The following is a 22,365-nucleotide window of genomic DNA, read 5'->3' as shown; positions in this document are numbered from 1 at the left end:
TCTACAGGGCATGAGAGCAGCTCCATGCTTGTTTCTGGCAATACCATGACAAGCAAGGGATAGTCTTAGCACTTTGGGGATATTTCTTAATTATCATCTTACTTCTATTTTTGACTAACACATAGGAACAACACAAACTTCAGAAGATACAGAGGATAGACAGCAAGCCCCCCACTCCTGCCCAGCATCTAGCCCCTCCCTCAGCTCCCTGGTGACCAGCATGTGGCAGAAGTGAAGGCACTTCTTTCCTCGACATGCACACTCTACTGCCTCTCACTTTTCACTCAGTAATGCACAGCCAACTTCCAGGACTCTTTTAAGTGGTGGTTCACCTTCCTTATCTTGCAGTCATTGTGTCCCTCTCCTACCTGCTGTGAATCTAAGTTTTGCTGCCATGGCCAGGCCGTGCTGATGTCCTCCTGCACACATGTGCTCCATATGTTCCTACACACGGAACTGCTGGATAGAAGGTGTTTGTGATCGTAATCTTGACAATTACTGCCCAGCCATCTTCAGAGAGGCCCTGACCATCTCCCAGCCCCACACCCACAGATTAGTGTGTTGGGGTCACTTCCTATTATAGATGCTAAACAGGCTTTTGTGCATCCAAAGTGTTTTGTGTGTCTTACTTCTTTGTCCGAGTACTATCTATCCCTCCTCACATTTTGTCCAGCTACTGGTTGGCTATTACTGTGGACAGACACCAAAGTGGGAACGGGGCGACCTCAGGAAGGAAAGCATGTTAGCAAGTGAGCTCACCCTCTCCAGACTTCTCAGCAGTTTTCTTTTGTTATAATGAGCACCCTGGCCACTTTGCTGTGTGTGTGTTTGTGGGTGGGGAGGGCAGGGAGTGTCCCTGAGAGAGACAGGGATGAGACAAAAAAGGAAAACCAATGCAGTGTGGCCACAGAAATACAAGGGAATGAGTTTCAGGACCAGGAAGAAATACTGAAAAATGTTTTCAGTTATCTTTGGAGAAGTACACGTCTTGATGTCTTGTCTAGATTGTTCAAATTCCCCACTTTGAGCAAAAAGAAGAGGGGTAAAAAAAAAAAAAGAAGAAGAAGAAGAGTGCATAGCAGTAGCCAGAGACTGGCTCTTGGGGAGACAGAGCTGCTGTAATTCTGCCAGGCCAAGGGGGGGGGGGGTCTCTTTGGGGACAGGGGAGAGGATAGCAAGACTTTCCAAGTCACAGGGCTCCTTCAAACCTAAAGTTTAGGCAGACTTTGTCTTTTTTACCATGTGACTGGCATTGCTTAAATGAACCTTATTCCCAGTAAACTACAAAATTTTCTCATTTATAGGAAGATGCTAGCAGAGTGGTTATAACCACTTGCCCTTTGAAAAGCAGAAGAGAAACCCACTGTAGCTTGTCCTAGGCAGAGAAGAAAGCAAACTGCCAAGTGCACACATGATTCAGCAGCTGAGCACTCTGCAGCCTCACAAAGCACCCTCGCGGCCCACACTTCCTGGATTTCCTGTGCTATCCACTATGCAGCCCTGGCGCCCCGACATCGCTGAGAGACACTGTCGGCTTGCCGCGCCCCGCCGCCCCGCAAAACCACAAGGCCTACGAACTCATCTCCTTGTTGCTTCTGCTTACAAAATGACATGCCCCCAGCCCGCCACTGCAGCTAGGCGCCAGGCTGACCCTCACCTGGGGCCTGGAGCAGCCCTGCCTCCTGCCGGCTCCCTCACATGCCCTAGTGAAGCTGCAACTACAGCGGCCTTCCTGGGGGTTTTCAGACAATGCTCTGTTCAGAAAATGTACCTCCTCCTTCACCCATGCTGCTCTCCCAGGGATTCTTTCTACCGCGTGGGTAGAAAAAGCCAATTCCCAGTGAACGTGAACAACATGCCATTGAAGGCATGAGAGAGAGAGACTGAGCATGAGTGCATGAGCAGGGGGAGGAGCAGAAGAAAAGCAGACTACACGCTGAGCAGGGAGTCTGACACAGGGCTCAAGCCCAAGACCCTGAGATCATGACCTCAACTGAAGGCCGCTGCTTAACCGACTTAGCCACCCAGGCGCCCCTAAAGACACTCTTTTTTTTTTTTTTTTAAATAAACATATAATGTATTATTAGACTCAGGGGTACAGGTCTGTAAATTGTCAGGGTTACACACTTCACTGCACTCACCATAGCACATACCCTCCCCAAGGTCCATAACCCAACCACCCTCTCCCGTCCCCACTCCCCTCAGCAACCCTCAGTTTGCTTTCTGAGATTAAGAGCCTCTTATGCTTTGTCTCCCTCCCGATCCCATCTTGTTGCACTTATTCTTTTCCTACCCCCCAAACCCTCCACATTGCATCTCCACTTCCTCATATCAGGGAGATCATATGATAGTTGTCCTTCTCAGACTGACTTATTTCACTAAGCATAATACCCTCTAGTTCCATCCACGTTGTCGCAAATGGCAGGATTTCATTTCTTTTGATGGCTGCATAGTATTCCATTGTATATATATACCACATCTTCTTTATCCATTCATCTGTTGATGGACATCTAGGTTCTTTCCACAGTTTGGCTATTTTGGACATTGCTGCTATAAACATACAGGTGCATGTGCCCCTTAGGATCACTATGTTTGTATCTTTAGGGTAAATACCCAGTAGTGCAATTGCTGGGTCATAGGGTAGCTCTATTTTTAACTTTTTGAGGAACCTCCATGCTGTTTTCCAGAGTGGTTGCACCAGCTTGCATTCCCACCAACAGTGTAGGGAGGGTTCCCTAAAGACACTCTTGAAAATGATCTGGGATAAACTTGAACAACGGCTTGCCACAGACAGGGCCTCAGCCACACCCAGCAGGATACATGTGCATTCCCCTGGGGTCCCTCTGGCCTCCTTGTGCTTTCAGCCATCCTTCCTTTGATGTCACCCCAACTCCTCCTCAGCACTCACTACCCCTTGCCAGGAAGTATGCTCCCCCCAACCCCCAGAAGGGCATGCCTGCCAGCGAGAAGGGGCCAGCCTGCCTGCGACCCTCAGCCTGAGCTGACACACAAGGCTGGTGAACAGGAGACAGCACTCCCCAGGGGCACTGCTGCCCTGAAGTGTCACAACGACCCCTCTGAGGAACAACCACTGCTTACTCACTGAGAAACCGGATTCCCTAAATCACTGGCCCTCACTTTGCCCTTCAGATTACTTCAGGAAGAAGGAAACACCGCACTCTGGCCAAGAATCTAGGTGATGTGATGCAGGCTCCTCCATCCCACCCACATGGGAGCCCCAGATAAGGGGTATCTGGACACAGACTCCTACATCTATTTAACATGGGGAGTGGGGGTGGTTTCCCAAGGAACCTGCACCTGGGCCAACCTTCCATATAGCTCTGCTCTACTCTGAGCTTGTGGGAACACTGTTTCATGGGAGTTTCACCCTGACCCCTTTCCCCCAAATCCCATAAACTCTGCCATTTCCTGTGTTCTCAGGATGCCCCACAGCCCCACTGCCTGTATACTCCCTCACTGCAGTGGGTCAGCAGACCGGACTGGGCCAGCATTGAGGGGAGGACATGCTACACAGGCTCTTGTTCCTCACCTTGTGCCTGCATTCCCATGCAGGTACAGGATGATAGGGTGACTGGAAGCCAAGGCATCCTCGTACCACATCTGGTCCTTTCCCTGGGCGTCCTTCCACCAGACAGTAGGGACAGTGTGCCTGGAAAAAGAAGCAGAGTGGAGTGGAATGATCGGATAAGGATGACTGTTGACAGAATGACACAGGATCAGAGTCACAACTGAGCGCAGAACAGGCCAGGTGGTGGCGGGGGTGGGGGGGCGGTGGCAGGCAGAAGAAATAACTACAGAACTCCAAGCTACAGTGACAGCTTCTGAGAACCTTGGTAGGAGATTTCCTTACTCACACCTGGGCCCCTCTGGGCCACAGAAGGGGCAGCTGTGGTAGCAGGTAGGCAGGGGCTGGGGCTGGGGGTGGAGTTTCTCCCATGTGAACCGGACATTCTGTAAGGTAAGATCTAGTTTGGCTCGTTCACCAGGACCTCATCTGGGCCTCACACAGAATGACTGCTTAATAAATACTAGCTAGGTAAGATCATTTCCCCTCATACATACCCATATTATTAAGCTGTATACTATTTTTTATTTTTATCTAAATTCAATTAACATATATTATTAATTTCAGAGGTAGAGGTCAGTGATTGATCAATCTTATATAACACACGATGCTCATTACATCACGTGCCCTGCTTAATGTCTATCACCCAGTTACCCCATACCCCCACCCACCTCCCCTCCAGCAACCCTCAGTTTGTTTCCTATAATTGAGTCTCTTATGATTTGTCTCCCTCTCTGATTTTGTCTTTATTTTTTCCTCTCTTCCCTTATGATCCTCTGTTTTGCTTCTTAAATTCCACATATGAGTGAAATCATATGATAACTGTCTTTCTCTTATTGACTTATTCTGCTTAGCATTAATACCCTCCAGTTACATCTATGTCCATGTAAATAGTGAGTATTCATACTTTCTGATGGATGAGTAGTATTCCATTTTATATACTACATCTTCTTTATCCATTGATCTGTGACTGGACACCTGGGCTCTTCTCATAGTTTGTTTATTGTGGACATTGCTGCTACGAACATGGGGGGTGCTGATGCCCCTTCAAATGACCGTTTGTATCCTTTGGAAAAATACCTAGTACAATTACTGGGTAATAGGGTACCTCTTCTTTTAACTTTTTGAGGAACCTCCATACTGTTTTCTAGAGTGGCTGCACCAGCTTGCATTCCCACCAAGAGTGTTAAGAGGGTTCCCCTTTTTCCGCATCCTCATCAACATTTGTTGTTTCCAGTCTGGTTAATTTTAGCTATTCTGACTGGTATAAGGTGGTATCTCACTGTGGTTTTGAAGTGTATTTCCATGATGCCAAGTGATATGAAGCATTTCTTCATGTGTCTGTTGACCATTTGTATGTCTTCTTTGAAGAAATGTCTGTTCAAGTCTTCTGCCCATTTTTGACTGGATTGTTTTTTGGGTGATGAGTTTGATAAGTTCTTTATATATCTTGGATACAGGCCCTTTATCTGATATGTCATTTGCAAAATCTTTTCCCATAATGTAGGTTGCCTTTTAGTTTTGTTCACTGTTTCCTTTGCTGTGCAGAACTTTTTATCTTGATGAAGTCCCAATAATTCATTTTTGCTTTTGTTTCCTTTTCTATCAGAGACATGTCTAGCAAGAAGTTGCTGCGGCTGAGGTCGAAGAGGTTGCTGGCTGTGTTCTCCTCCATGATTTTGATGGATTCCTGTCTCACACTGAGTTCTTTCAACCATTTTGTGCTTATCTTTTTGTATGGTATAAGAGAATGGTTCAGTTTCATTCTTCTGCATGTGGCTAATTTTTCCAGCACCACTTATTGAAGAGACTTTCTTTTTTCCACTGGATAGTCTTTCCTGCTTTGTCTGAGATTACTTGACCATAGACTCGAGAGTCCATTTCTGGGGTCTCTATTCTATTCCATTGATCTATGTGTCTGTTTCTGTGCCAGTACCATACTGTCTTGATGATCACAGCTTTGTAATATAGCTTGAAATCAGGCATTGTGATGCCCCAGCTTTGGTTTTCTTTTTCAATAGTCCTCTAGTCATTCAGGGTCTTTTCTGGTTCTATATAAATTTTAGGATTATTTGTTCCAGCTCTGTGAAAATGTCAATGGTATTTTGATAGGGATTGCACTGAATGTGTAGATTGCTCTGGGTAGCATAGATATTTCAACAATGTTTATTCTTCCAATCCATGAGCATGGAACGTTTTTCCATCTCTTTGTGTCTTCCTCAATTTCTTTCATAAGTGTTCTACAGTTTCTAGAGTATACATTATTGACCTCTTTGGTTAGGTTTATTCCAAGTGTCTATGGTTTTTGGTGCTATTGCAAACATGAATTGATTCCTTAACTTCTCTTTCTCTGTTTCATCATTAGTGTATACAAATGCACCTGATTTCAGTGCACTGATTTTATATCCTGCCACTTTGCTGAATTGCTGTATGAGTTCTAGTAATTTTGGGGTGGAGTCTTTTGGATTTCCCACATGAAGTATCATGTCATCTATGAAGAGAGAGAGTGTGACTTCCTCTTTGCCAATTTGAATGTCTTTTATTTCTTTTCATTCTCTGACTGCCTAGGACTTCTAGTACTATGTTGAATAACAATGGTGAGAGTGGGCATCTCTCATGTTCCTGACCTTAGGGGAAAAGCTCTCAGTTCTACTCCATTGATAATGATATTCACTGTGGGCTTTTAATAGATGGCTTTTATGATATTGAGGTATGTTCCCTCTATCTCTACACTATGGAAAGCTTTAATCAAGAAAGGATGCTTTTTTTGTCAAATGCTTTTTCTGGATCAATTGACAGGATCAATAGTTCTTGCCTTTCTTATATTAACGTAGTCTGTCACACTGATTGATTTGGAGATGTTGAACCACCCTTGCAGTCTAGGAATAAATCCCACTTGGTCATGGTGAATAAAACTTTTAATGTACTGTTGGATCCTACTGGCTAGTATTTTGGTGAGAATTTTTGCATCCATGTGCATCAGGGACACTGGTCTGTAATTGTCATTTTTGGTGGAGTATTTGTCCAGTTTTGTGATCAGGGTAATGCTGGCCTTATAGAATGAGTTTGGAAGTTCTCCTTCCATTTATATTTTTTGAAACAGCTTCAGAAGAATAAGTATTAATTCTTCTTTAAATGTTTGGTAGAATTCCCCTGGGAGGCCATCTGGCCCTGGACTCTAGTTTTTTGGGAGATTTTTAATTACTGCTTCAATTTCCTTGCTGGTTATGGATCTGTTTGGTTTTTCTATTTCTTCCTGTTTCAGTTTTGGTAGTTTATATGTCTCTGGGAATGTACATATTTCTTTTGGATTGCCTAATTTGCTGGCATATAGTTGTCTCATAATATGTTCTTATAATTATGAGTATTTCTTCAGTGTTGGTTGTGATCTCTCCTCTTTCATTCATGATTTTATTAATTCGTGTGCTTTCTCTTTTCTTTTGGATAAGTCTGGCCACATGTTTATTGATCTTATTAATTCTTTCAAAAAACAAGTTCCCAGTTTTGTTGATTTGTTCTACTGTTCTTTCGGTTTCTATTTCATTGATTTCTGGTCTAATCTTTATCATTTCCCTTCTTCCTGATTTAGGCTTTATTTTCTGGGTTTCCCCCACCCCAGCTCCTCTAGGTGTACGGTCATGTTATATATTTGAGACCTTTCTTGTTTCTTGAGAAAGGTTTCTATGGCTATATACTTCCCTCTTAGGACCACCTTTGTCGCATCCCAAAGGTCTGGAACAGTCGTGTTTTCATTTTCATTAGTTTCCACGAATTCTTAAATTCTTCTTTAATTCCTGGATGACCCATTTGTTCTTTAGTAGGATGCTCTTTAAACTCCAGGTATTTGAGTTTTTTCCAAATTTCCTCTTGTGATTGAGTTCCAGGTTCAAAGCATTATGGTCCAAAGATATGCATGGAATAATCTCAATTTTCTGGTACTGGTTGAGACCTGATTTATGACCCAGTATGTGACCTTTTGTGGAGAATGTTCCATGTACACATGAGAAGAATGTGTATTCTTTTGCTTTAGGATGGAATGCTCTGAATATATCTGTAAAGTACAGTCCAGTGTGTCATTCAAAGCCCTTGTTTCCTTATTAATCTTCTGCTTAGATGATCTGTCTGTTGCAGTGAGTGGGATGTTAAAGTCCCCTACAATTAGAGCACCTGGGTGCTTCAGTCATTTAAGCATCTGCCTTCAGTACACAGCATAATCTCAGGGTCTGGGATTAAGCCCCACATCAGGCTCTTTGCTCAGTAGGGAGCCTGCTCCCCCTCCTTGTGTTCTCTCTCTCTGTCAAATAAATAAATAAATTCTCTTAAAAAATAATAAAGTCCTTTACTATTATTATATTATTATAAATGTGTTAGTTTAATTTTATTGTTAATTGGTTTATATAATTGGCTGGTCCTGTGTTAGGGTATAAATGTTTACAACTGTTAGATCTTCTCACTGTATAGAACCTTTAATTATGATATAGTGTCCTTCCTCATCTCTTATTACATCATTTGGCTTAAAATCTAATTTGTCTGACATAAAGATTGCCACCCCAGCTTTTTTTTGATGTTTATTAGCATGATAAATGGTTTTCCACCCCCTCACTTTCAACCTGCAGGTGCCTGTGGGCCTAAAATGAATCTCTTGCAAACAGCATATGGATGGGTTGCTTCTTTATCCAATCTGACACTCTGTTTCTTTTTTATTTGTTTCAATTAGCCCATTTATATTCAGAGAAATTACTGAAAATTATGAATTTAGTAACTTTTTATTACCTATAAAGTCACTGTTTCTGTATATTGTCTCTGTTCGGTACTTTTGGCTCTCTCTTCACTTAAAGGATCCCTTTTAATATTTCTTGCTAGGCTGGCTTAGTGTCACAAATTCTTCTAGTTTCTGTTTGTTTATCCTGGAAGCTTTTTATCTCTCCTCTTTTGAATGACATCCTAGTTGGATAAAATATTCACAGCTCCATATTCTTCTCATTTAGCATGCTGAATATATCATGCCAGTCCTTTCTGGACTGCCAGGTCTCTGTGAATAGGTTTGCTGGAAGTCTAATGTTTCTACCCTTGTATGTTATGGACTTACCCTGAGCTGCCTTCAGTATTCTGTCTTTGAGATTCGCAAGTTTCACTATTGTATGTCAGGGTGTTATCCTATTTTTATTGATTTTGAGGGGAGGTTCTCTGTGCCTCCTGGACTTGGATGCTTGTTTCCTTCCCCACATTAGGGAAGTTCTCTGCTATAATTTGCTCCAGTATACTTTCGGCCCCTCCCTTTCCTCTTCTTCTGGGATCCCTATTACTCTAAAATTGTTTCATTTTATGGTATCACTTATCTCTCAAATTCTCTTCTCATGGTCCAGTAGTTGCTTATCTCTCTTTCCCAGCTTCTTTATTCTCCATCATTTTGTCTTCTATATCACTATTTCTCTCTACTGCTTCATTTATCCTGACAGAGCCTCCATTTTTTATTGCATCTCATTCATAACCTTTTGATTTTGACTTGATTAGATTTTAGTTCTTTTATTTCTCCAGAAAGGGATTTTCTAGTGTCTTCTATGCTTTTTTTCAACCCTAGCTAATATCTTTATAATTGTTATTCTGAACTCTAGTCCTGACACCTCACTTACATCCATACTGATTAGGACCCTGGCAGTCAGTATGGCCTCTTGTTCTTTTTTAGGTGAGTTTTTTGTCTTGTCATTCTCTCCAGAGAAGAACAGATGAACAAGAGAACAAAATACTAAAATGGCAACAACGACCCCCGAGAAATATACACTACGAATAAGAAAAGACCCAAAAATAGGGGGAAAAAAAGAAAGCGAATATAATCAGACATGTGATCAGAAGAGACCAATAGAGTGGATCCTGTTTGTATTTTGGTCTGTTTGTTAGAAAATTAGATCCCAAAATTGTAAAGGAAGAAAAACTTATATATGTACAAAAATAAAATTAAATACAATGAAAGAACAGAACATAACTATAACAATGAAAATTAAAAAGACTTTAAAAAATTTTTAGAAAAAGCAAGAAAAAAAGAGAGAATACAGTTAGACAGTGAAGAGAACAGAGCCATACACTAGATTTTGGGTGTATTTTGGACTATTTGTTAGAAGAAACTGCATCCCAAAATTATAAAGAAAGAGAAACTTATATATATACAAAAATAAAATATAATGAAAGGATAGACTGTAACTATAAAAATGAAAATTAAAAAAGATTTAAAAAGAAGAGCTGATAAAGCAAGAAAGAGGTTGAAAAGGAAAAAGAAGAAAAATAATACTGAAAGACTAAAGAATCAACCACAAATTCTATATACTATTTTCCAGTAGTGCTGGAGTTTTGAGGTTCTGTGTGATCGGTAAACTTGGGTCCTAGCCAGATGTTCTTGCTGGTCTTCTGGGGGAGGGGACTGTTGTGCAGATTCTCGGGTGTCTTTGCCCCTGGGCAGAATTGCACTGCCCTTGCCAGGGGCCAGGCTAAGTAATCTACTCCCGATTGCTCAGTGTGGCTTTTGTTCCCTGAAGAATTCCTGCACCGCTTTAGAGGACAAGAATGAAAATGGCAGCCTCTCAGTCTCTGGGCCACAGGGCCCACCTCCTCAGTCTGCCCTCAGGGAAAAGCAGTCAGTCATTCCTGTCTCTGGGGGTCTCGGTTCATACTATGTGCTCACCTACCCTGTGACCAAGTGTTTCTATCTCAGGCATGCGACCCCGTTTGGAGTCTCCAAACCCTGCAGACTCCTGTGGTGTGCACTGGCGCTTCTCCTCCATGGGGTAGAAAGAGGGTCTCTCCACGGCTCTGCCACTTTTTTGGCCCCTGCTTGGAGAACAGTCGCCCAACCATGCCACGGTTCATGGGATAGGCAACCCTGAGCTGAGAGCCCACTCCTGGGCTCACTGACGGCAACCAGCTTCCCCCCTCTGATGTCTGGGAACTCTGCCACACCCAGGCACCCCCAGTCTTCCTGTGACCCCAAGGATCCTGAGACCAAACTGTCCCACCTAGGATTCCTTCCCACTTTGCCATCTGATCCGAGCACCCGTCAGGCAGGTATGTCCCTTACCGAAGCAGCCTTCTTAAAGTTCCAATTTTGTGTTCTGCTGCTATATCACTCCAGTAGCTGGCTTACAGAGGCTCCCTCTGCCCACGGTTTACCTTCCCATATATCATCCTGGACTCACTTCTCCACACCCTTGCAGAAAGTGGTCACTTTTCTATTTGTAGAGTTGCAGCTATTCTTTTCTTAGATCTCTGGCTGAGTTCACAAGTGTTCAGGATGATTTGATAGCGGTCTAGCTGAATTCCTGGGACCAGACAAAACTAAGTCTTCTGCCATCTTGGACTATCCAGTCTAACCTGTAAACAAGTTAACTCACAACGTACTTAAGAGAGTTCATGGTGTCAGAGGTGATAATTAAGTGACACTGATCTTTACAAGCTGGACTAGAAGCTGGACATCCTTCAGCACCATTTCTAGAGACTGCTCACAAGGCACCCGGGAGCAGACCCATCTCTGGAGGAGGAGATGCTCATGCTGCATGGATGGACTGGTGTCAGCCCAGTTCATCCCACACCTGGCCAGGCAGGTGCACTCAGTATCTCTGGCCAGAACTCTCCCTCAGGGAGATGCTCCAGTTAATGTGATGTCCATCCACATCAAATACTGTTAATTGCTGGGGAGGGTCTGAATGAATAAGGTTTTTCTATAAAATATATTCACATTTATTAGCAAGAATGCTGGAAAATATTAAATAGCCATTTTTAAATTTCCTAACTCTTAAGTTTCAGTTTTATCACTTCTTTTTTTTTTTAGAGGGTAGAGGAGGGAGGGGCAGAGAGAGAATCTTAAGCAGACTCCACACCCAGTGCAGAGCGTGACATAGGGCTCAATCTCACAAACCTGAGATCATGACCTGAGCTGAAATCAACAGCTGGATACTTACCAACTGAGCCACCCAGGTACCCCTCAGCATTTCATTTCTAATGTTTCTTTGACCCGTTCCAGAGGATCACATTTTGGGTGGTTCTGACCATAATGACCACTCTTTGAAATTATAAACCCATGGGACCAAAAGGCACATTTTAAAGGTCCTGGATCCTGATTACATCCAGGAGCCAGCCTGCCCCAAACCTGGTACTCTTGACAGGGGAAGCTCCTAGCCAGAGGACAGGGACCCTATTCCCAGGGCTCTCCTGCCCCCTGCCAGATGGAGAGATTATACCCACAGACAGGGTGCGAAGAACAAGGCCTACTGCTTCCTCAGGGCCCACAGTGTCCTTACAACAGTACAGGGAGCAGACGTGGGCAGGCCAGCCGCAGCCCAGCAGCACACAGCCTGGCTATCACTAACTTGAGTCTCGCCATTGCTGCCACTAAGGGCAATCTTCATGGGTGACGGCTGCGGGAGCTTTCAGACCAAGTATCAGTACCATAAACAACTCCTCCCACAATAGACCATCCTAACCACTACCCAAAAAAGAGGTCCCTACTAACAACCCCCCCAGTGTCTCAAAGCACAGACCACACTAACTGGCAGGAGGGCCGACCAATTCCCTGCCAAACAGCTCTGAGCAAAACACATCAAGCTTCTGACTGAGGACACAAGAACAAAGTGTCCCATGCACACATACTGGTCAGTAAATGTAAGATTAAATTAAACCAGAACTAACAAAAGCCTAGTCCCAGCATTAGCTCCTAGAACAATAATCTCCCTTCCCATTTTATGTTCTCTACCCAGGACCATTAGATATGGCTGAACTTCCTCACAGCCCACAGTGGGAAGCCACCCACAGCATTTTGTTTAGAAGCATCTCACATACACAGCAGTTTTCTGCAAGGGCAGAGAGACATCATGGCTGCTGAAAGAGAAACCTAGCTACACAAAGGGGCAATGATGCCAAGCTGCTTCTGAGGAAGAAAGAAAATGGCACAGAAAAGTTGGTCAATTTTAATTTAGTTTTCAGAAACACCCACTTGTCCATAGGGAAAAGGAGAAAAACATATTCTAAGGAGACAGAAAGAAGTCACAGAGTTTAATTAAGTCCAATTTAAATTTGTGTCTCAAAAAAGTCAATACAAGAAGAGAGCAAACACAACATCAGTGGCTAGAAGCACTGCTTATGAAAGAAATCCAGCTGTTTTCAATGTCTAAACATCCCCTTCTCTGAGAAGAAAGGGTGTACTCAAATTTGTGCTTTCATTTCTATGCTCATACTCTCTTTTTTCCCCCTGGAAATAAGGCTCCCTTCCACAAACAGCCTGGTTCATAAAGCCATCAGTGTTTGAAAACCTAAGAACAGATTTGATGCCATCTCATTGTGCTCCATTAGGATCAAATTTAGCCAACATCTCTGTTTTGGAAACGGAGAGTGGGAGGATAAAAACAAGTGATGATCGTGGACAACACTGGCCATACTGCTGGGCACTCACCAGACTCCAATGGTTACGTCTTCCTCTGGCTCGAGGTAGTAATTACACGTATGATTCAAACCTTGATCCTGTGGTTTTTTCAAGTCAATGAAATAAGGAACCCTCACTGTGGAGGAGAAAGAGATGGAAACCAGGATTAGTGGGGCAGATGGACACACACGTGTACACATGTGCACACAGCAGGGGCGAAGCTCTCAGGAAGTGTCAAGTCTTTTCCAAACCAAGACTGCCAGGTACGCAGGGCCTTCCAGCCTCAGGTGCAGAGCTGGGTGCGCGAGCGCTGGAATGCCGTGGGCACATCTGTACATCCTCTAGCAAAGAGGAGGTCTGAGTACAGATGGACCCCCTGAGAAGACACAAGTGAGGGAAGAAAAGATCCCTGAGGGACCTGAAGGACATCCTGGCCACAAGAGAAGCTGGAGATGGGGAGACCAGCCAGCTCTGGCTAAGCGACAGATGAAAGCTGGAACCTGGGTGGTTGGGGGGAGGAGGAACAGTAGGGAAGGTAACAGATGGGTGGTGTTCTGGAGCCAAGACCACAGGACTCAGTAACCAAGTGAATGCAGGTGTGAGTTGGTTAGTGGGGTCCTGAAGTTTCTAGTGCTCTCACTTCATGCACACAGGACAGCAAAAGATGAGGTTCAGGTGCAGGGAATCCACAGAGCCCATCTAGAGTTGAGTGACACTGAATGGAACCGTGCAACAGGAGGCCTACATATAACAGGTCACCTGTCAACAGAGCAGAATTCTATAATGTGCCCACACTATGGAAAATCTAGGGACCATTAGCTGGAGACCAACAGAGACCCATTGACATGGAGGAATGTCCATGAACTATAGGTAGAAGAACAGAGAAGGAATGAGATCACCATATGTGCTGCATAGTACCAAAAGTTACAGTGAAAACAAGCACATGTATTCAACATCATAACCCATATGGGACTCAGAAAGAAATAAAGGAAGACATGGGCCAGGCTGTTACCAAAGTGAGTGTGTGCACACACACGCATGCAGGCATGCATGGGCAGGTGGGGGATAGTTCCTTTATATACTGTTGCACTTCTACTGCTTGTGGTGAGCATAATGTTTAAAGCTATATTTAGTCAAAAGTTAAAAAACTTTTTTTTTTTTTTTTTTTGAGAGAGAGAGCGAGCAAGCATGCAAACAGGATGCAGGGGAGGGAAAAGGGAGAGAGAGAATCTTAAATAGGCTCCAAGCCCAGTGTGGAGCCCAGCACAGGGCTCATTCTCATGTTCCTGAGATCATGACTTGAACTGAAACCAAGAGTTGGATGCTCAAATGACTGAGCCACCCAGGTACCCCAAAGATCAAAAAACAAAACAAAACAAAAACAAAACAAAACAAAACAAAACAAAAAACCTGGGGCGCTTGAGTGGCTCAGTGGGTTAAGCCTCTGCCTTCAGCTCAGATCATGATCTCAGGATTCTGGGATCGAGCCCCACATTGAGCTCTGTGCTCAGCAGGGAGCCTGCTTCTCACCCCCTCTCTCTGCCTGCCTCTCTGCCTATTTGTGATCTCTCTCTCTCTCTGTCAAATAAATAAAAAAATAAAATCTTTAAAAAAAAACAAACCCAAACCCTAAAAACCTTGAGGTGAGATTCACTCACTTTATCAAATGGCAACTCCCAAAGAGGGTAGTGACAAACAGCAGGATGGTCCTGGCCTCTAGCCAATCCCACCTTGTACGAGGGAGTCACACACCACCGTACAGATTCCTTTGGTGAAGAGAGCAGTTTCATTACATAATCGTACATATCTACATGGCACAAAAGCCAAATGTGCTCATCTCCTCCTACTACTACTGTTCCTAAGACACGGCCTTTGATCTCCTCCCTCCAGGCCTTTGCACTTGCTGTCCTCTCCACCTGAGCACTCTCCCGGCACACACCTGCACATTCAGCTCTCACTCCTCCAATGCCCACTGCAGCTCCTCACTACACATTTGCTGAAGAAATGAAATACCCTCTCATGCTCCTTCCCCAGAAATTCCCTGAGCATTTCAGACCATTCAAAGAGATAAATCCTCCCACGAGGGCTGCCATTTGTACCTTCAGCTTCTTAATCCACCCCTTCCCCAAGGCTGTGGGGGCTAAATATTTTAGACTTTATGACTTTCTCTTAAAAGAAAAAGGGCCATCAAAGGAAGTGACACCACACGTCCTGGTGCTCCCACCATGCCAGCCCCACATATGGGCACCCTCCTGCAGGGCCTCCTGTGATGTGCACCCCACCTCTTCCACTTCAGAGCTCTTGTTCAGTCACCAGCTCCCACGTTACAGACCTAGGACTTGCACCCAGACAGCCTGACCCCACAGCCCGCACCCTTGACTAATCAGACAGGAAGGAAGAAAGGTGAATGGCTCTAATACTAACTGGCCCTCATGTCCTTTTCAGGATACACTGAAAGATACACTGAAGTCCCAACCCCCAGCCCATCAGATGTGACCTTATTTGGAAATAGGATGTGCACAAAGATAATCAAGCTAAAGTGAGGTCATACAGTGGACTTCAATCCAGTAGACCTGGTGTCCCTATCAAAAGGGAAAACTGGGACACAGACACAGACAAGGGCAGAGGAAGACAATGGAAAGACACTGGGAGGAGACAGCTGCAGCTGATGACAGAGGCAGAGGCCGGAATTGTGCAGCCACAGGCTGAGGGACACCACAGATCCCTGGCCAACACCAGAGGCCCGGAGAGGCCAGGAAGGACCATGCCCAGAGTCTCAGGGCTACCCTGCTGGAGACCTTGATTTCAGGGTTCCAGGCTCTAGAAGCTGGAGAGAATAAATTTTTGTTGTTTTAAGCCATCCAGTTTGTGGTATTTGTTACAGCTGTTCCCGGGGGCCAAGGCAGTCATGCTACGGAGGTCAGATTTTACTCTGACAATGGGGCTCAGAGAAGGCTCCTGACCAGAGAGAAGGCTGGCAAGGGCCTCTGTTTCCCATGCTGTTTCAGATGCGGGTACCTAGTCCTGCAGTCGCCATTCTGGGACAGTGTCCCATGCTGCGGGAACTGACGGCTGCAGCTTCATGTGCCCACTGACAACTGTGAAGTGAAATGACTTCGTCAACAAAACTCTAAAAACCTCAACTCCATGCCCACCGTTCAACCCTACACCCAGATTCCCTTAATTCTGCTCCTGAGACTGGAATTATCCACCCCCAGCCCCCATGCCAAACAGAAAGGGGGTGTCATCAAGGGCTGAGGGCACTTGGCTTCCACTGGTTCAGCTCTCAGGCCTCAGCAGGTTCTGTGTTGGGAGAGAAGGTGGCCAAGCTACTTCCACATGGCCCCACAGCTCCAAGAGAACCCCCTACCTGTGAAAAGAGTTTGACGAGGATTAGCAGCTAATCCCAAAAGCTTCGAGGCCTGAGAAATCTAGAAACTGAGAAGCCAGATGCTCCTCCAGGAGGACCTCACTCCACAAAACTTGTCTTCCAGTCCACTCTTACTTCTGTTGTAGAAATAACCATGAAAAAGAAGGCAGTGAATGTACTGAGTCCAGCAGATGCCACCCATGTGCCTCCCTTCCCCTGGGGCCCTTCCAGAGAGGGGGGTCCATGGTCAGTCCAAGGGGTCAGGCAGCTTGAGAGGAGTGGCCAGAGGAACCACTGGTAACTACCAGTCTGAGTAAGGAAAATGCCACAAAGAGACAGGGTCAAGGGGTACAGGAAGAGGGTGGCAGGACATGCCCAGGCCAGAACACACATAACTCCTGCTGGCCTGGAACAGCTGGGTACCAGGGCCTCCTGACTTCTGTTATCCCTTGGCCCCATGACCCTTGGGGCTGCAGCAAGGATACAGCACAGGCCCCACAGGCAGCCCATAGGGCACACAATAGGGGTAGGAGTGAGGCGTCCAGGACAGTGACCCAGCCACTCACTGCTAGCTCTACAAGTTCGGCCTCACATACAGCTTAAGTGCACAACCGGAAACCCAATACACATGCTGCTGTCCCCATAGGCCTGCAAGACACATCCAGCTGCTTCAATCCCATCTCTGGCTTCCTGTCCTTCCATTTTTCATTATTCACCCTCTGACCGCACTGTCATTTATTGGCAACCACATACCAACTGGCATGATTCAGAGAGGATCCTGCACAAACAGTGGTCAGTGAATAAATCAGTGAGTATACAACTGAATGGAAAACGACCTAGTCTATCATCCCTTCTTTAGTCCATCTACAAAATACATAAAAGGGTGAGAGGCTACAGCTACTTAGCCATGATGGACACTTCTAACTGCCTGAGGATTTTAAATGTTGGGCCACCTCTCATCCCAGTCACTGATGCACTGGAAGAGGTGTGGTGCCAATATGAGGGGACGGGCAGAGGGCTCTGGGTTGTATCAGATTCTAACACTGTGATGGGGGCTGTAGGGGCTTCCATAAGAGAAAAGGGGTAAGAAAGGAAAACAGTCGGGAAATTCCTCAAAAAATTAAAAAGAAAAATACTGTTATGATCCAATAATTTCACTACCAGATATTTACCCAAAGAAAATGAAAACACTGGGGCAGCTGGGTGGCTCGGGCATTAAGTGTCTGCCTTCAGCTCAGGTCATGATCCCGGGATCCTGGGATCAAGCCTGTGTGGGGCTCCCTGCTCAGTGGGAAGCCCGCTTCTCCCTCTCCCATCCCCCCTGTTTGTGATCCCTCTCTCACTCTGTCTCTCTCTGTCAAATACATAAATATTTTAAAAAATTAAAATAGAAAGAAAATGAAAATACTAATTTGTAAGGATACATGCACACCCATATTTACTGCAGCATCATTTACAATAGCCAAGATACAGAAGAAACCCAAGGGTCCATGGATAGACAAATGGATAAGAACAATGTAGTACACACACACACACACACACACACACACACGATTATTACAAAACCATAAAAAAGGACAATACCTTGCCATTTGTGACAACATAGATGGACCTAGAGGGTATAATGCTAAATTAAACAAGTCGGGCAGAGAAAGACAAATATTTCACTCATATGTGGAATCTAAAACAAAAACAAAAACCAAATGAATAAACAAACAAAAAGCAGAATCAGACCTGATCTGTTTGTAAACACAGAGAACAAGCTGATGATTGCCAGAGGGGAGAGGCATGGGAGGATGGGCAAAATAGAGAAAGGGAAGTGGGAAGTACAGATGCCCAAATCTGGAATGAGTAAGTGACGGGGATGAAAGGTGAGGCATGAGGCATATAGTCAATGATATTGTAATCACATTTATGGTAACAGATGATGGCTACACTCCTGGTGAGCATAGCCTAACCACGATGTTACACACCTGAAACTAATGTAATATTATGTGTCAGCTACTCAAACAAAAAAATTTCAAAGGAAAGAAAGAAAGATATCAAGGATTAAAAGGGACTGCTAAGAGGAAGGAGAAAGAGAACGCATAAGGATTAATATCCTGGAGAATGTTGAGGAGGACTGGCTGGCCTTCCACTTTAAAAACAAATACATAATTCATATATCTAACCTATTTCCCAAAAAAGGCCGAAGGTAATGTGGAGAGAAGAGCAGTTCTGTGCAGGCCTCTGAACTGAAACATTCCTTCTCACCAAGAGACGGTTCTAGATCTGAGGGCAAAGAACTGCAGAGAAGATATCTATCTAGGTTTCATTACTCAGCCATTAAAAATGGATGAGATCTTGCCATTTGGGACAACGTGGGTAGGCCTAAAGGGCATTATGTATGCTAAGTGAAATAAGTCAGACAGAGAAAGACAAATGCCATAGGATTTCACTTACATGTGGCATCTAAAAAACAAAACCAAGGTACAAGCAAACTGAAACAAACAAAAACCTGAAACAGACCCACAAATATAGAGAACAAATTGGTGGTTGCCAGAGGGGGAGGGGTTGGGGAGATGGGCAAAATAGGGGAAGGAGATGAAAAGGCACAAGCTTCCAGTTAAATACACACATCATGGAGATGAGAAGTACAGCACAGGGAACACAGTCAACACTACTGTAGTAAGTCAGTAGGCTGACAGATGGTGACTACACTTATTGTGATGAGTGCTGAGTAATGCAAACAACTGTCAGACCTCTCTGTTGTACCCCTAAAATTAATATCCTACAGTTTGCCAACTATACTTCAATTCAACAACAACAACAAAAGTCATCTCACCTTCAAGACCACAAAATACTGGGTATCACCCAACATCACTGACACTGGAATCTCACTTTCAAACCCGAGTAGTGAAAAGTGCATGTACTCATGTCTATGTGTAGAGACTCAGACAAAAGGGACCAACAGGAAATAGACAGATAAGCAACAACATTAACAATTTCCTCAGAACGATTTTCATTTTCTTCTTCACTGCCATTCAGGGCTTTTCCATTAATCTGTTTTTGGAAAGCTCATGTAGTTTTTGTTTATGAAAATATATTTAAAGTAGAATAATGCCTTAAATCACAAGGGCTATGCTTTTTCTATAGCTTATTTATCTGATGTATGAATGTGATTTCAGATAGATTTGGTGTGAACTTGAGAATGTATTTATTATGTTCTGAGGCCCAAAAGACTGTTTAAACTTCCTTTAGAGTCCAAATGGAAATCTATGGGATCAAGATTTGCATTCTGAGGAGACAAAAATGGAGGTGATATCTCAACACACTTGGCCCTCCAGCCCCATGGGCTGAACCTGCCCCCCGTTCCTCCACAGGGCAGGCAGCACAGATAGCTAACCAGACAATCTCCTTTAAAACGGCTGCAGGGGGGCACCTGGGTGGCTCAGTGGGTTAAGCCGCTGCCTTCGGCTCAGGTCATGATCTCAGGGTCCTGGGATCGAGTCCCGCATCGGGCTCTCTGCTCGGCAGGGAGCCTGCTTCCCTCTCTCTCTCTCTCTCTCTCTCTCTCTGCCTGCCTCTCTGTCTACTTGTGATCTCTCTCTGTCAAATAAATAAATAAAATCTTAAAAAAAAAAAAAATTTAAAACGGCTGCAGGAGGCGATCCCACTGCCACACAGTGGACATGCGGAAAAAGGGTGAGCGACTAGCATCTCCTTGTGGGTGTGCAGGGGCCTGGATTAGGAGAACCCAAAGTTCTGCTCCTGTGCAACACCCTACCATTTCATGAGGAAATCAAGTGAGCAACATTTGTGGGCTGTGTCTAAAGTGGCCCAAAGAACTGATCTGAAGAAAAGCAATTCAATTCAAATATTTGCTGGGACCCCACCATAGGGCAAAGGCACCTGCCCAAGGCACCTTAGAGGCCTATAGAGTTGGAAAAGCCATTCATGGCCCATCTTAAAGTCTGCCTTCAGGGTATCTACAACCTGGTAGCTTCATGTTTATATCTAAACCCAGACTCCCTTCTGTGCTAGACCAATGATGGACACTTAAGGACACTTAAAATCAGAAAATCAAAACTCCTTTGATTTTACTATGTTGTTAATTCCTTTTAAGTTTGTGCCTCTCACGCTGACAAAAACATAGGATAAATTCCTCAAAGTTCAGCTACGTTTCCATTAGGAAAATCAAATGCCTCTTGGTATACTACAAATATTTCACTTATTTTAAGACACCAAGGGAAAAAACTTACTTCAGATTTACAAAGTATTAAACATTGACCTTACTATTTCTCTTCCTCCTCCTACTGTTCCTCTTCAGAGCAGAAATGCCCTTTTTGGCCAGTGACTTCCTAGTTTCTGTGATTAAGTCCACTGTAGACTCCATAAACCTGAACTCGCATGCCCAGGCACCTTCAGAGCCTGGAGCACTATGTTACTACAGAAGAGGGTTCTGGAGTCTTGACACGCCTGGTCCCAGTACTACCCCCTCACCCTGCTTGTCCCAGGCCACAGACACATGTGAGCCATCTCAGCACCTCCTGTCTTTCCTCCCCCCATCTTCATGCTCTTCCTTCCTCCTCCCTCCTCTCTACCAGCAACCCTGCTGCCTCTTCCCATAGCATCAGCCCCAGCTTTCAAATCTCTCCTTCCAAATAGACAAGGTCCAAACCTACTCTTTGCAAACCAACAGCTAAAAATATGCACAGAGCCCACCTTGACTGGTTCAGATGCTGCCCATACCTGCACACCAAGCTGAAGGCCATCACTTATGGAGTACCTGCTGTGTGCCAAGCACCATGTTCTATCTTCAAACCCTAACACTCGAAGACCCAGCCTCTTCCCTCCTCACTCATCTTGTAGGTATAAAATGATGCTCCTTAAGAGGATTATTCCCAACAGTTATGTACCTGGGAACCCTCTGCCTTCTACTTCCTAAGCTTGAGACTTCTGGATCTTTCTCCTCCCACTTGCACAAAAGTAAATACACAGCATGAAAAAAAAAAAAAAACACCATCTTTGGAACACACAAGGTCTAAATTAACTCAGGGAGACTACAACACCTAGAGAGCCAGTATATAATTCCATAGAAACCAAAGCATGTTGGATTTAATTTTTTTTTTTAAAGAAAAACGTCCTAATTATTTTTGTTTAAGGTGGTCACCTCTCAGCAGTCATCTTTTCCAAGGAGAGGAGCCTCCTAGATGGCACAAGGGCAGAGGTTCTCCAACACAACACTGTTAACATCCTCACCCACTGCCACTAAAGGAGGACCCCCACCCAAGCAAGCATTACCTGTGCACACAACTGTTAGCCCCGGAGGGCAATACAATCCCTGCAGCAGCCTATAACTGGATATGGACCAGGGAACTTCCTGGGTAAGAGAAATGCTCTATTTCTTGATCTGGGTGGTAGATATAAAAACACGTAAATCATCATGCAAACGAACTCTTACTAAATTCAAGGCAAAGTACTTTGGTACTTTGGTACTTACCAAAATTCAAGAAAATCAGTTTGGCCTGTATCCCAGGACATAGTTTGATGAGAAATGGAATGGCAACATACAACCCCAGAATACAGAGAAGTATCTTCCTCAGTCGGAACCATAGGCCCTTTCGCCTGCAAGAGAAGATCAATTAAAAGGTCAAAGACTGGAGGTACAATTTTGCTCCCATTTATTAATAATAGCATTATCAAAATTGGTAACCAAAATCCACATGTCCCTTTCCCCACAATAATTGGGCCAGTAATAAGACTAGCCTCCCACTTGCTTCTGTTAAACTAATTATTTTAGACAGTCTTTCAATCTGAGCTTAGAACTCTATTGTGGGCACAGGGGGAGAGTACACAGCTTCTCCTGAAAGCTAGTGGACCGTCCTAGCTCCTCAGCAAGTGCCAAACCTGAAATCAGAGAGTAACAGCAGCTTCATCTCGGGAAAGTGGCTGGCTCTAGGCCTCATGATCACTGTCCTGCAAGCCAGCTGCAGGCATGGGCTGCAGGCATGGGCTGCCCAC

At 44.5% G+C, this 22,365-nt stretch overlaps 1 protein-coding gene across 1 annotated transcript in view; it reads right to left on the bottom strand.

Moving 5' to 3' along the window:
* The window catches only part of ABHD12 (abhydrolase domain containing 12, lysophospholipase), an 89,842-nt gene that overhangs the window by 12,664 nt on the left and 54,813 nt on the right, over positions 1-22,365 (bottom strand). Inside the window, exons 2-4 of the mRNA XM_047744229.1 lie at positions 21,845-21,969; positions 13,023-13,128; positions 3,551-3,670 (exon numbers count right to left, since the gene is read on the bottom strand). Coding sequence (XP_047600185.1) covers positions 3,551-3,670; positions 13,023-13,128; positions 21,845-21,969 — 351 coding nt within the window. The remainder of the gene's footprint in view (positions 1-3,550; positions 3,671-13,022; positions 13,129-21,844; positions 21,970-22,365) is intronic.

Source organism: Lutra lutra, chromosome 9, assembly GCF_902655055.1.
Source record: "Lutra lutra chromosome 9, mLutLut1.2, whole genome shotgun sequence".
Classification (NCBI taxonomy): Eukaryota; Metazoa; Chordata; class Mammalia; order Carnivora; family Mustelidae; genus Lutra; species Lutra lutra.
Note: the sequence above shows the minus strand (reverse complement) of the source record. Positions and strands in the feature narration are given on the sequence as shown.